Source organism: Sardina pilchardus, chromosome 14 (assembly GCF_963854185.1).
Source record: "Sardina pilchardus chromosome 14, fSarPil1.1, whole genome shotgun sequence".
Lineage (NCBI taxonomy): Eukaryota > Metazoa > Chordata > Actinopteri > Clupeiformes > Clupeidae > Sardina > Sardina pilchardus.
Window position 1 is genome coordinate 16,847,064 of NC_085007.1, and position 14,024 is coordinate 16,861,087.

Sequence of the window (14,024 nt, forward strand, 5' to 3'; positions counted from 1 at the left end):
TTGGGCAGCTGTGGAAACGTAGGGAGGGTCTCTACTGCTAAAGTGCTGGCTTGTTGAGCGTTCCTCTATTTCCAGAGCTGTAAAATGCTGCCGATTATAAAGCATGTCAACTGTAGACACAATTAAGAGATGCTCACACAGAGAGAAAAGGAAAGAGAAATTACTGCTGGCACACACTACAACACAACCACAATCATACTCTCTCTCACACACACACACACATACACACACAAAGAGACAATTTCCACAAATCTCTTCCGCTGATAAACAAGATTCATATTCAGGCGTTTTGCCCCCTAATCTCGTATTATCCCAGGCATTCAACCTAAGCTCTTCAGCAGCGATAGCAGGAGCAAGCGACACATTCATGCACAGCAAGGGTTCAGAACGAAAGACAACCACAAAAACTGAACATTCAGAGCGACTTGTTGGGGAAACGAACCTCAAAGGTTTCAACATGTATGACACGGTTAGCAAAACACTTGTAAGGGCCTCTCTTCTACCACAGGACAAGAGCAGGTAATGTGACAAAAAAAAACAGAACAGAGCCTCCACTGTTTGCTCCACTGTGGCTATGGCCACTTCCTCAAACATTTGCATGATGTGCAGGCAACACATTTAAAGACTGCAGGACAGAACTCATTGGCTTCCTTAATTCCTCTTCTAGGGCCTACAGCCCTTGCTACTGTACTGCTCTTATAGTCTTGTGCTGCTTTGCTGCTGTGTAACCCATCGTACTGAACAGATGGATGGTGGTAGACGATGGTACAGTAGTCCAGCTCAGGAGCTGTAGCCAGAAAAGTTGGGGGTTCAATTATAAGCTTCCAATGTAGTGCCCTGGGGGGACTGACCCTTGTAATAGTAAGTACAGTAAGTACAGTAAGTAAGTAAGTCAGTAAGTAAGTAGTACTGTAAGTAGGTATGGCCTGTGCTGTTTGGCCTTTGTTGTTGTGCAGAGTGCAGTGAAGGACACTGCGAGCTCTCATTCTGGAATTCCAGCCACGGCCAGTGTCAGAGCTATCAAAGAGCGGGCAGCAGTTGTACAAGCTGCCAACGAGGTCGTGATTGACTCCTGTCAACACAGCCATGGCTGCGGCTGATCCTGACCAAACAACAACGCCTGCTGTCCATGCCAAGTCGCTCTCAATAACAAAGCTGACCTCCTGAATCTGTAAACAGGACAGAGGCCCCTTTCGATGTTATGCCCCTCCTCGAGCAGTAACCGAAAGAGTCACAAAGGAGTCAGAAATGGCCTTGTGCATATCTGCTTGGGTCTATAATAGTGTCTGCTTGAGACACTATTAATAGAGAAGCATTAAGTGAGATAGAGGCTGCCGTGTTGCGGTGGACAGCCTGGCTCAGACATCCCATAATTCTTCTTCTCCCCGTCTGTCGCTGCTCTGATGTCTGTGGGGCACTGACAGGCTCTTTTATGTCGGTCCACATGCACCACTTCAAAACACCGCTGTGGTCTGTGTTTGCCCAAACAAGTACTGCTGCTGCTGCTGCTGCTGCTCCTCCTGCCACTCTGGGAAATGTTCTCTCTGTTTTTCTTTCTTTTTTTTTTTTTTTTAAAGTACAACTACAGCAATCAGTCAGGAGTGTAATAGGCACATTTTAGGTAAATACCTTAACATATCTGCAATGACTTATCACAATCCATGATGCAAGACTATGGCAGGTCTACATCAGGAAATTAATATGAATGTAAGCCATGAAAATAAGGCTCACTCGATTTCAATTTCTAACTCAAACAGGCCGTATCTTCGCATGTCTCACTGGCAAAGCAATAAAGGTACAAGCAGTGTTTGACCTAGCCAATGTTTACATTACGCAACCCATTTACACAACAGGCATTTCATTACATAGATGCTTCATGCTCCGAAAATCGTATTAAAATTAAACATTCAGCTCAGTAATAATTTCCACATGTGCAGAGGGTGGGACGAGTCCCTTAGGTCTTTTAGCTTGTAAGGGGAGGGTTTAAAAACAACGTAATGCTGAGGTCAACAAACAAACAAAACAAAAAAAACAGTCTACCAGTGGACAGATGGTGGATGGACAAGAGGTGACCTGGTGACCAACAGCGAGCATTTCATTAGTGGAAATCAGGGGAAAGAGATGGAGATGTGCAAGGGAGCAAGGGAAAGGGAGAGGGGGAGAGAGAGATAGAGAGAGAGAGAGAGAGAGAGAGAGAGAGAGAGGGAGAGAGAGAGAAAGAGAGGAAAAAAGATTGACTGTAGAGGCCAGGAGAGAGAACAAGAGAGATTGATGGAGTGACTGACCCAAAACAGAAGAGAGTCTTAAGGGGTGGAGAAAGAGACAGAGAGAGAGAGCGAGAAAAAGCTAGAGCAAGAGAAAATGAGAGCGAGAGCGCGAGAAAGAGAGAGAGAGAGAGAGAGAGAGAGAGAGAGAGATTTATCAGTATGTGAGGTTGCCATCACTGTGCTCGTATGATGAAGGCTTGGCTCAATCTGTCTGGATAAGATCTGGCAAGCCATTCCCTGTCATCAACCCTGCAGAAGACCTGGAATGGAATAGATGTTGCCATGGCCACGGAGTGTGGCTGCCATGGATACGGGAGTTAAAGAATGAAGAGACTGACATGCTCTCTGGAGAGTAAAGTGATTCTCAGCATATGTTCACTCCCTGACATACACACACAGCCAGGGTGGGGTCAGGCTGCATCCTCTCTGAATACTGATCTTAAATCAGTGTGCATTTCCTATACACAGTGCCCTCAAAAAATATAGGAACACATGCTTAAAGTTAAATATAAAAATCTTCTTTTGGAAATATTGATCTTAAGAGTCATTGCACGAGAAAACCAGGCAAAACCAGCAGGAGGTAGGAAGATGGGGGTCGGCCAGATCGGCTCATACTTTGTATATGTGATAAGTATGTGGAACTATGAACAGCCATATACTTAAAACCCTCAAACTCTTTTTTGTTGTGGAGTTCTGGGGCCCCTCTCAGAGAACCTCAAAAATCCAACAATTCATGGCTGAAAATGAGTGAAATTGCCATTTCTACCCTGATTATCCTGATATGAACATGAGCTTTATGTTTCCATAGAGCTTAGGTAGAATAGTTTTAAAGACCAAAAGGTGCACTAGGGGGTTATCTGCACCACTGAAAGCAGAATTTTCATCCCTCTAAAATTGGTCATTTTTAGGAGGCATTATCTCACATTCGCAGTGGCTTGGGTGGATGGTTTTACTGTTGCTGGACAGAGGAACATCTTCTGATTCAACAATTGTCGTCTAATTGGGCCACACATAATGTGCGCCGTGCCAGGAGGGTCTTTACGGGGGTTTTTCGGGTTTTGGAGTATAACAAACCAGGTAATAATATCTCACTATAGAGTAATTTATGGTACATTTTTGTGTCACTGTATGACAAATTGTTAAAGAAAGCTTTAATTAACTAGAAAAGCACTCAAAGAGTGCAGACCTCTGCATGCATTGTTGTTGTTGGTTGTCATACATTTGAAACTAGACTATTCAGATCGCCACCGAGTGGCCATACCATGCCATTACATCGCAAACATCTGGCATTACATCTGTTTGTGATGTAATGCCATGGTATGGCCATGTGATGGCGATCTGAATATGGTTTATCATAGGCCAAAACACGACAAATCCTGCTAAAGACCCTCCTGGCACGGCACACATTATGTGTTGCCCAATTAGACGACAATTGTTTTTGAATCAGTAGATGTTCCTTTCTCCAGCAACAGTAAAACCATCCACCAAAGCCACTGCGAATACGAGATAATGCTTCTTAAAAATGACCGAAATTTAGAGGGATGAAAATTCTGCTTTCAGTGGTGTAGATAACCCCTCGGTGCACCTTTTGGTCTTTAAAACTATGCTACCTAGGCTCTATGGAAATATAAAGATTTTGTTCACATCTTTATCAGGATAATCAGGGTAGAAATGGCAATTTCAGTCATTTTCAGCCATGAATTGTTGGATTTTTGAGGGTCTCTGAGAGGGGTCCCAGAACTCCATAACAAAAAACAGCTGGAAGGTTTTAAGTATATGGCTGTTCATAGTTCCACATACTTATCACATATACAAAGTATGAGCCGATTTGGCCGACCCCCATCTTCCCACCTCTGCCTGGTTTTCTCATGCAATGACTCTTAAAGCCTTAAAGGGACACTTCACCGATTAGTCTTTGTACCTTTAGAAAACCAGTCATATTTTTGAATGGTCGTGCATCATTCCCTCAGTTTGCCTCGAGATGGGAGAAATACGGATTTCAATGTTGGACTTCCTGCTTTCAATGATGTAAAAATCATAATTTTACATCATTGAAAGCAGGAAGTCCTATTCATGGGTTTCATTGAAATTCGTTTTTCTCCCATCTCAAGGCAAACTAAGGGAATGATGCACGACCATTCAAAAACATGGCTGGTTTTCTAAAGATACAAAGCTTAATGCTAATCGGTGAAGTGTCCCTTTAAATAAAAAAAATGAGGAAATATTCAACCTTTAAGGACGTCAATTTTTGAATTTTGTATTGTAAATAAATAAATAAATGTTTTCCTTAAAATACAGTATTTCAGTAAAATAAGTATTGGAACGCCCATATTAAATTCCAATAGAGGCAGGCAGATTTTTATTTTTAAAGGTCAGTTATTTCATTGATCCAGGACACTATGCACCCTGATAAAGTCCCCTTGGCCTTTGGAATTAAAATAACCCCACATCAACACTATATCCTTCACCATAGCAAGAGATTGGCATGGTTGTATTTCAGTTAGCCTATTAGCTGGTTTGAATTGCATTGAGCTCAATGAGAATGAAATTGTATGGTGAAGGGTATAGTGTGTTGATGTGGGGTATAGTGTTGTATACATGTCAATCCTCCATTAAAAGACAACAAAATGATCATTAATGACAAGAAGCAGTCAGTGGTTATCCTAAGTGGTACATTTTAGGGAATTCAAAGATTGTCATTTTCATGCATGCACACACAAACCTTCTGGTTGAGCGGGGTCCCGGTTTAGAACTGCAAAACGTGGAAGTTGGATTCCTTCTGCCTTCAAGATCCGATACACTTCTCTCCTACAAGGAAATTAGCAGCAATAAAGACAACTTTTACAGAACACGCACACAAACAAAACACTCTCTCAGGATGCTTAGATTCCCACAGACAGATATTTTCTCTTCAATGATGTCATCATAAGCACACTTCACAGGGGCCAGAGGCATCTGGCACCCCATAAACACACACACACACACACACACACACACACACACATGTCCATCCTATCATGTGAGTGAGTAATTTAATCAAGGTACTTATGGCAGGAGTCACACAGTCTGCCCTGTTGGCAGGGTGTCACACATGTCAGCCTGTGCAATTCCCATATGAGGAAAGGGAGCTCACCACAAACAACTATGTGTGTATTAGCATGCAAGCTGTGAACAAGGACCAAAAACAGACATCAAACCATACTGGGTAGCCCTGAGGGCTAGCAATACTATCTGGTCTGTGTGTCTGATTTAAACGCATCAATTACATTTGATTAATGGGCATCTGAGGGCCTCAAAGGCCAAATATCTAATAAAGGGGCTGTGACCGGCGCTTAATGATGACAATGAGCGATGGCCGTTGCTTACGACTAAAATGTGCAATCAAATGAGCATGACATCCTTGGAGAAAAATGACTTCCTGTCCATCACAAGTAGCAGATTCTCAATAAACACTCTTATGTTTATCCGTGAACTTCCTAAAGTCATCACCAAAAATGGGGGGGGGGGGGGGGGGGGGTTGATTGCATTAAGGACGACGCTTGTTCCTCACCTGTCCTGGATACAGTACTGCAGGTCTAGGTCATTGATGACAAACGGGTTCCTGAGTTTCTCATAGGCTACTGCTTTATCCAGAGGGAAGCCTGCAAGACAGAGAGACCCCACTCAAGTGAGATTACATCAATCAGACATCAGTGTGAAATTGTATCTGTCTGAAGTGCATGATAACCAAAACAACCTTACACACACACTAATAGGCCTCCCCATGATACTGCCATCCATAATACTAGGGAACGTAAAAACACTGCATTAAATCTATCACCCCATTCAGCTTGTAATCATTTTGCCCTGGCAGTGTGCCATCACCCCAGCACACTTATCAAACTGATATGAGAATGAGGGCTAAACAGAAGACCAAGTACTTTCATTTCTTTCCCTATCTTGGATCATTATTCTCTGAAACACATCTCATTTTGTGTTCATTAGATCTGTGTTCTGTTCATTAAGATGCAAGAGGCAGCACAGATGACTTGTCTCTCCTGAGCCTTGAGGCCATCAGTTTTCAAAGGAAGCGTTTCATGATGTGATGGTATCGTAATCTGAGAAACTCTGAGATCCCCTTGTCACTGAGCACACCGCGTTCAGGGAGTTTGCTATGGCAGACAAGTGATAAGAGTAAGGAGGATAAGGCTCAGGGGGGCCGAGTAGCGTTAGAGGAAATATTTTTAATTGTTCTCCAGCCAACTTGATGAAAATTGGATTCAACTCACTTGTCATTGAAATCAGGCACAAAGCACATTTTTAAGTTTGGAAATCAACACCATTAAAAGCTATCTGGAGATAGAACTTTCATATCTCAAATCACAACATGAAACATTATTGAAAACACAAACAAACAAACAAACAAACAAACAAAAATCACTCAAGCATGTGGACACACTGGAACACAATAAGCAGAAGAACAAATATTAGGCCAACTTACTTATGTGCAATCTTTGGTGCTTACACACACAATGCCCACCAAACCCAAACATTCCAAACATGTCTGTAGTTGCTTGCAATCTTTAAGAATAATCAGTGAAACAACCAGTTCCACAAACACAGATGTTTGTTACCGGGAATGTCGCACTTGTTACAAACACTAACACAGACTGGCGCCACTACTCGTACATTTTTTGGGTCTTGATTACAGTTGATCTACATTAGTCTGGCCAGTGAGCAAGCACCTTTATTCAAATCAACAGGTGTGATAACTTCACACAACCTCTAGTCAGCTTGCGTGGTTAAGCCGCATCTTTCATTCTCTCAGTCCTCAGGGTTTCAAAATGCCACCCGATACTTGTCAAATGAGATTAAAAATCTGCATTGGCGAGAAAATTAATGTCATTCTGGTAAATTGCTGACATAAGTGTACTTCACTGTACACTTTCAATGACGCAACAGAGAATTTAATTTATACAGACATTCTCGACATCACATACGTTGGTAGACAAATGCTTAGCAATTATTCAAATGCCCCAAACAGTCTACTCACGCTAGCTTCAAGCAAACCCTGATGCTGCACACATTCGTTTTTTTGCTGTGGCCAACAGCTGTGATGGATTAGTCGGAGCAAGAAAGCATGCTAGTTAACGGCAACGCTGGTCATCAGATTACCACAATGCTGCTTGGCAAATGCATTTATTCAGGACAGCTCAACGTTTGGCTTTAATATCACTGAATAAATAAGAAAATTGATACCTAGGGTTATGCAAGTTTGGCACGTTACAGGGCTTTGAATATGGCATCATCTGAGTGTTCTGATTAGCAGGTGTTTTCTAGTAGGTAGACGCTTTGCACTAAGTTGGAGAAACAAAGGGATTAAATGCATTACACATTTTTCAGGCGTTGTCATGTCTATTATCTGTAGTCAGCAGAGCAGGCATGTCAAAGTGTTTGGAGGACAAAACCACAACAAAGGAGGGACTTACTTAGGCAATGCATCTCAAACTGATGCATTGCCTAAAAAATATCAAGGACAGAGCAGCAACTTGGATTTAGATTAGATCTATATATCTTTTTAATAATTACATTGTTTTGCAGCTGGTATATATATATATATATATATATATAAAAAATGGTAGACAAGCCAATACCTCGTCCCTCCCTCTCCATTCTTTCCACCATCCCTAACTACATGGCTGTGTAGTGGACATACCTGTCAACATTGGCCTACATACAAGACATTTCAAAACACTGCTTATGCTATCCTTTGGCCAACAACAACAATAATGGACTTCAAAGGTGTGCAGAGGCTAGGTTTAACCATACTTTGGTTTTACCAGTTGCGGTAAACATGTTCTCACTACACAACTTCCTTAAAAACGACACACTTGCTAGTGGCAAACTCACTCAGCCATTCAATAATAAGTCATTATTTTGGGTCTGAAATCTATCAACGCCTTTAGTATCTTGGCTGGTACAACATTTCCAAAGCTGGCTCATTTTCTGGCTCAAGCGCGAGAGGAAATGGGCGGTCAGTCCTCCTCAGCAGATCTGGCCGTTCCTAACAAGGCCTTGACAAATTGCTACAATTATGAGGAGGCAGCTGGCAATCGAGGGGTGGGTGGGTGCCACCATAAACAACCAACCAACAACCACCGACCCCGTCAAATGACCGTATGGGCAGCACTGCCACTGGCAGCAGACCAGAAAACGAGGCCCTCACTGCCCCCAAGAGTATCAGTGAGTCTCTAAATGTGTTTACATTTACCAGAGGCTAACTCTAGCCATAAATAACTCAAAATGTACACACTTCATCCATCATGCATCTAATTACTCAATTTGCCTTTCAACGGCTCAACTTTACTTTTATGCTCCAGTGAGACATCAACGCTAAGTATTCACTGGAACTGTTTACTGGTATGTGATTTTTCTATGCCAACTCTACATTCAGGTCCTACATAAATAATCTTCAGTCTAGCCTCATCCCCGTCGGCTGATTTCTTACTTTTGTGCAGTATTGCGCAAGCTTTGTCTATTGTCCATTCGCTTCTACTGCAACTTGTTTGAGCTCGCTTACGAAAGCAAAACAAATCAATTTCACAGCCCGTCCTGATATGTTTGGCCTGCGAAAAGGTGTTGGTACATGTTATTTGTTCTCACTTTCCCAACGCGCATTGGGAGCAGGAATGCATTGGCGTTACTTAAACAAAAACTCTCCACAGGTATTTCCTGCTGTTTACAGGCAAGCAGGCAACGTTGCCAGGCCACGAGACTGTGAAAGAGACGCAGTGTGAAAGTGCATAGTGAGGCTTTTCATGCGAGAGGAAGTGTGTGCGTGTGTGCAACGCACATGTCTGTGGGAGTATGTTTGCACAGACGATGGTTCATGTAAGGTATGTGTGAAAGAGTGTGCAAACAGTCTGCACATGAGAACACAGGGTGTGCGCATGCATCTACAGTACATACAGTACATCTACTTTTATCTACTTTTTCCACATGAACACAACGTTTAAAATAAGGGCTCATGTCCTACTGTGACCCTATGTGACCCTGGGAGGGTTCCTCTCGTGAATCAGAACCTTAGTCAATCATAACCTAGTTGATATCCCAGTTACCTTTGGATATCAATAACGTATTAGGTTACATTAAATTAAATAACTCGGGGCGGGGGTTATGCATCTTTTGGGTGGGCGGAGGAGGCCCATCAAGCCCACCCACTAGCTACACCCCTAACCTCAATGAGTATTAATATCAATCACCTTTGGAGTGGAAGGAGATGAGGCAGTCACACTGGGGCCAGTTCTCCACGGGTTCGTTGAGGATGACCTCTTCCTCAAAGGTCACCACTGTGATGTACTTGAAGAGGCACAGGCGCTCCAGGATCTCCTTCATGGGCTTGGACTTGGACTTCTTGGCCATGGCACAGATGCCCACCACAATCTGCCTCTCTGGGGGCTATACGGGGGGGAATTGGTAGAGTATAGGTAAAGGAACACAGATGTTTATTGGACACTGAACATTGGACTCCCCTCCTCATTTTTTCAGTGAGTTTGTTCAGTGAGGAGTTTCAGTTTTTTAGGCTCCATTACAGAATCTATGGAATCAATCAACTAATAGCCATTTGGGTCATTCCACCTCAATTCAACAAATGCCTTCTGCTTGACCATCTCAGATTTCCTTCAAAATTTTACCACCTGAAGAGTAACCATTTAAACTGACTTAGCCAAAATATAAGATTGGTATACCTAATACATCCAGAGAAAAACGTTTTTGAACATGGTACCCCCCTTCTGATTTTTGGCACATTGGCGCCCTCATCTAAATCTGCAGCAACATTCAGATGTCATTATCTCAAAAAGTGTTCAAGCTAAAGACTTCAAATTTTCTGGGAATAATGATTGCTACCTATAGATTCCACATATTCATTCGTAGGCCGTATGTATTGATACTGACTGTGTTTCAATCTTGTGAAATCAGAAGAAAAATGGCAGATTTTTTTTCAACCCCCACATTGGGTGCTCCATTACACAATTTGTAAACAAAATGTTTGACAAATGGTTATGTCTCTCTACAGAAGTGTTTAAGCTGTCTTTGAAAAAGTAATTAAGAGGTGTCTATATTGCTTTTTTGTTGGAAGTATTGTAACACAAAACTGAAAAATAATCAATTTGGATGATATTGTATCTCCCCATTACAGAGGTATGACACGCTATACCAATTAATTGAACACATCTCCAGAAAGAGTATGAAATGGGCTTTCAGACTGTGAAATTTCAAGATGGTATTATGGCTGCAGTTATTAAAAAACATTTTTTTAAATATTGGTCTATTACAACAATTAGCGTTGCTTTTTGTGCTATTATTTAATGATTTCATAATCCTTGTCTTATTCCTAAGTATCAGATGTTTATGTCTCATACTGCTAAACATCTATATTTTCATTTACTTGCTGAGTGATGAACTAATAAAATATTTCCTGTATTTCCGAAATAAATTGCTGCTGTCACTATTTAATGCCACTAGATGTCACTGTTCATGGATATCAGCAATGTGTTGTTATAGTAGACCAATATTTCAAAAATAACATTTCAATAACCATAGCCATAATACCATCTTGAAATTTCACAGTCTGAAAGCCCATTCCATACTCTTTCTGGAGATGTGTTCAATTCATTGGTATAGCTTGTCATACCTCTGTAATGGGGAGATACAATATTATCAAAATTGATTGTTTTTCAGTTTTGTGTTACAATACTTCCAACAAAAAAGCAATATAGACACCTATTCATTACTTTTTCAAAGACAGCTTAAACACTTCTGTAGAGAGACATAACCATTTGTCAAACATTTTGTTTACAAATTGTGTAATGGGGCACCCAATGTGGGGGTGTGAAAGAAATCTGCAATTTTTCTTCTGATTTCACAAGATTGAAACACAGTCAGTGTCAACACATACGACTTACGAATGAATATGTGGAATCTATAGGTAGCAACCATTATTCACAGAAAATTTGAAGTCTTTAGCTTGAACACTTTTTGAGATAATGACATCTGAACTTTGCTGCAGATTTAGATGAGGGCGCCAATGTGCCAAAAATCAGAAGGGGGGTACCATGTTCAAAAATGTTTTTCTCTGGATGTATTAGGTATACCGATGTAATATTTTGGCTAAGTTAGTTTAAATGGTTACTCTTTAGATGGTAAAAGTTTGAAGCAAATCAGAGATGGTCAAGCAGAAATTTTCTCTAAAATCCGTTGAATTGAGGTGGAATGACCCATTTGCCAAACTCTCTCTGCTGGGCATATCTGGCAAGTTTTGGTTCTAAATAGTTCTACTAGCCATGACATGTACACAGCTTTACTTCAAATATTCACACATTTTTGTTGCTACTATTTATTCCCCTGTGTCATGTTTTTTCCCCCCTCTTGACAGTTTCAGGGTCAATGTCGTCACCCTCCTGGTATGGCTCACCTAGAATAGGGGGCCACATATGACCTAGGTTGCTATGATACAGGCTTGAGTTAACTATCCATGAACACAAATAGAAGTCATTGAAGACAATAGAAAATATCAGAGGCTAAACCTCTTGTCTTAGTGAATTACCACGACTAGACTGCGGTGAGCAATACCTGGGCTTATATAGAAGCAAAGGACGCATACAGCGCAATGCTCCACAAATTACTGCGTTCGTATAAAAAGCATGCCACAGAAGCTGACCTTCAGAGTGCCTTTGGAAAAAGGCCCTTAGGTGCATCAGGGTCACAGCTGTTGCAGAGCTGACTGACCGAAGTGAGTCTTGGCTGCTTGCTGTTTAGTATCAACCAAGCCTGTGTCACTGTTTAAACCTAGCTTTACTCTTGTGTCAAATTTTAATAATTAACTGGGAGTGTGACTAAGGTCTCACTTCACACGAACATACCCTAGGGTTACTTAATGGTGCTTGCAGTCAACAGTGCATTCAGAGCAGCAGAGCAAGATTGACCAAACAATGATAGAAAAGTACATCAAATCTGCACAAGGAAAAGCATATGAAAACGGCAACGTTGTCTATGAGTTTTCTTGGGAACTTACCGAGTCATACTCTTCGTCGTCCTCCTCCTCCTCTTCCTCCACGTTCTCGTACAGGCAGTCGTAGCCAAGCACCCGGCCTGGGTCCAGGAGCTCGTCACCCTCTCCCTCATCGGCGCCGACAAAGAAGCGGGGGTGGTCGGCATCCGCCTCCCCTCCGGACATGGTCGCCCGGGGGCACCACCGAGGGGCGCGTGCGGTGGGGCGGGGGGACTGGGGCGCCCCGTCTGCCCAAAGACGCTCTGCACCACTGGACCTATGCTGAGAGCTCCCGCCGGTGCCTCCAGACCTCCACTAGATCTCCACCCTCCTGTCCTTCTGCGTGTTTCGTCTCTGTCTGTCGCTTCCTATCCCTCTTCTCCGCCTCTTTGCCTGCCTCCCCCCTCTCTCCGTCTCTGCTCGGTCTAGTCCGTCTGCTGTGAGAGGCAGATTAAGCCGACACGGAGGAAACGGCCTGATTTGGCTACGCGTCCATGGGACAGGCAACCTTACAAGGTTGGATGAGGCCGAGCCTCTCTCCCCTCATCTTGGTCTTCGGCTATCAGCATGGTGTTCTCTGTAAAACACACAAACACACACACTGGGTTTCACAACAGAACTCTAGGTCCTATTTCACTGATTATGCAACCGATGCAGATTACACGAATACGATTAACTTCATAGAAACGATTTCTGGATAATGTATCAATCCAGAAAAAGTCATGGTATCTTTTCTTTGCACATGTTATGGCTATCCAGCAGAGTTTCAATAACAATTCACTGTGGGTGAATTCAAACAGAAACCCATCATATGGTGAAGTTTAGCCTACCTCCTGTTTGCAGGTTAGAATATACCGGTAGCTTGCTTAATAAGAGCTTCGCCAAAGACTCACTGGTTACTCTCTGGTTTCAATAAAATAATGATTTTTTTTTTTTTTTTTTTTTTTTTAAGTCTTTGGGGGAAATCCTGAGTTTGTTCTGTGTTCATGACAAAGTACAAAGGAAATGGTGAATTAATGAAATGAATATGAAGCAATTCACAATATCCACTTCATAATTGGGCACGTCAATTCCCTCAGACAGGTTGTCAATCCATCCCACAACATGCTGCATAAGAAACAGTATGCTACAAAGTAACACAAACATCATCTCAGACACTGCAGAATATATGTATACATATTTAGAGGGTGATTCAATGAGAAAATAAATCCCTAGGAACCTGCTGAACACCATTCTATTATGCAACAATGTTCTACTCCACCTCATGCTTTTCCACTCCATAAAAAAAAAAACATGACAGACTGTCCTTCTCGAAGGCCCTACAAACTGTTGCTCCAATTCTTCACTGGTATTATTGTAATGTTAGAAGAGGCAGTAGTTTTTGTCTGTCCTTGTGATTTGCAAGCATAGCCATCCTGACATGATAATCCCCCCACAGCACATAGCAGGCGGTGTAATAGAAACTGCTGCAGCAAAGGAAGGAATACAGATTTCTGAATACTGAGAGAGATCACACCGCTAGCCTTACTCCTGTAAACAGGAGAATAGGGTTACTAAACAGTCTAATCATTAGGATGCCTTCATACTGAACTGACTTAAATGAGGAGTTAGCAGCAATGATACATACTGCGCAACTGGGCAGCTACAAATCACATGTCAATGCCCATGTAACCATATTATCCTATTTCAGTGGGTTTATGGCCTTGAGAAACACACTCTTAGTGTCA

At 42.1% G+C, this 14,024-nt stretch overlaps 1 protein-coding gene across 10 annotated transcripts in view; it reads right to left on the reverse strand.

Annotated features, from left to right (window-relative positions):
- The window catches only part of ppip5k2 (diphosphoinositol pentakisphosphate kinase 2), a 40,483-nt gene that overhangs the window by 24,677 nt on the left and 1,782 nt on the right, over positions 1-14,024 (reverse strand). For all 10 annotated transcript variants that reach the window (XM_062555214.1, XM_062555212.1, XM_062555218.1 and 7 more), the window contains exons 2-5: positions 12,322-12,874; positions 9,509-9,704; positions 5,818-5,908; positions 4,990-5,075 (exon numbers count right to left, since the gene is read on the reverse strand). In XM_062555214.1, the coding sequence (XP_062411198.1) occupies positions 4,990-5,075; positions 5,818-5,908; positions 9,509-9,704; positions 12,322-12,483 (535 nt within the window). In that variant the 5' untranslated portion in view covers positions 12,484-12,874. The remainder of the gene's footprint in view (positions 1-4,989; positions 5,076-5,817; positions 5,909-9,508; positions 9,705-12,321; positions 12,875-14,024) is intronic.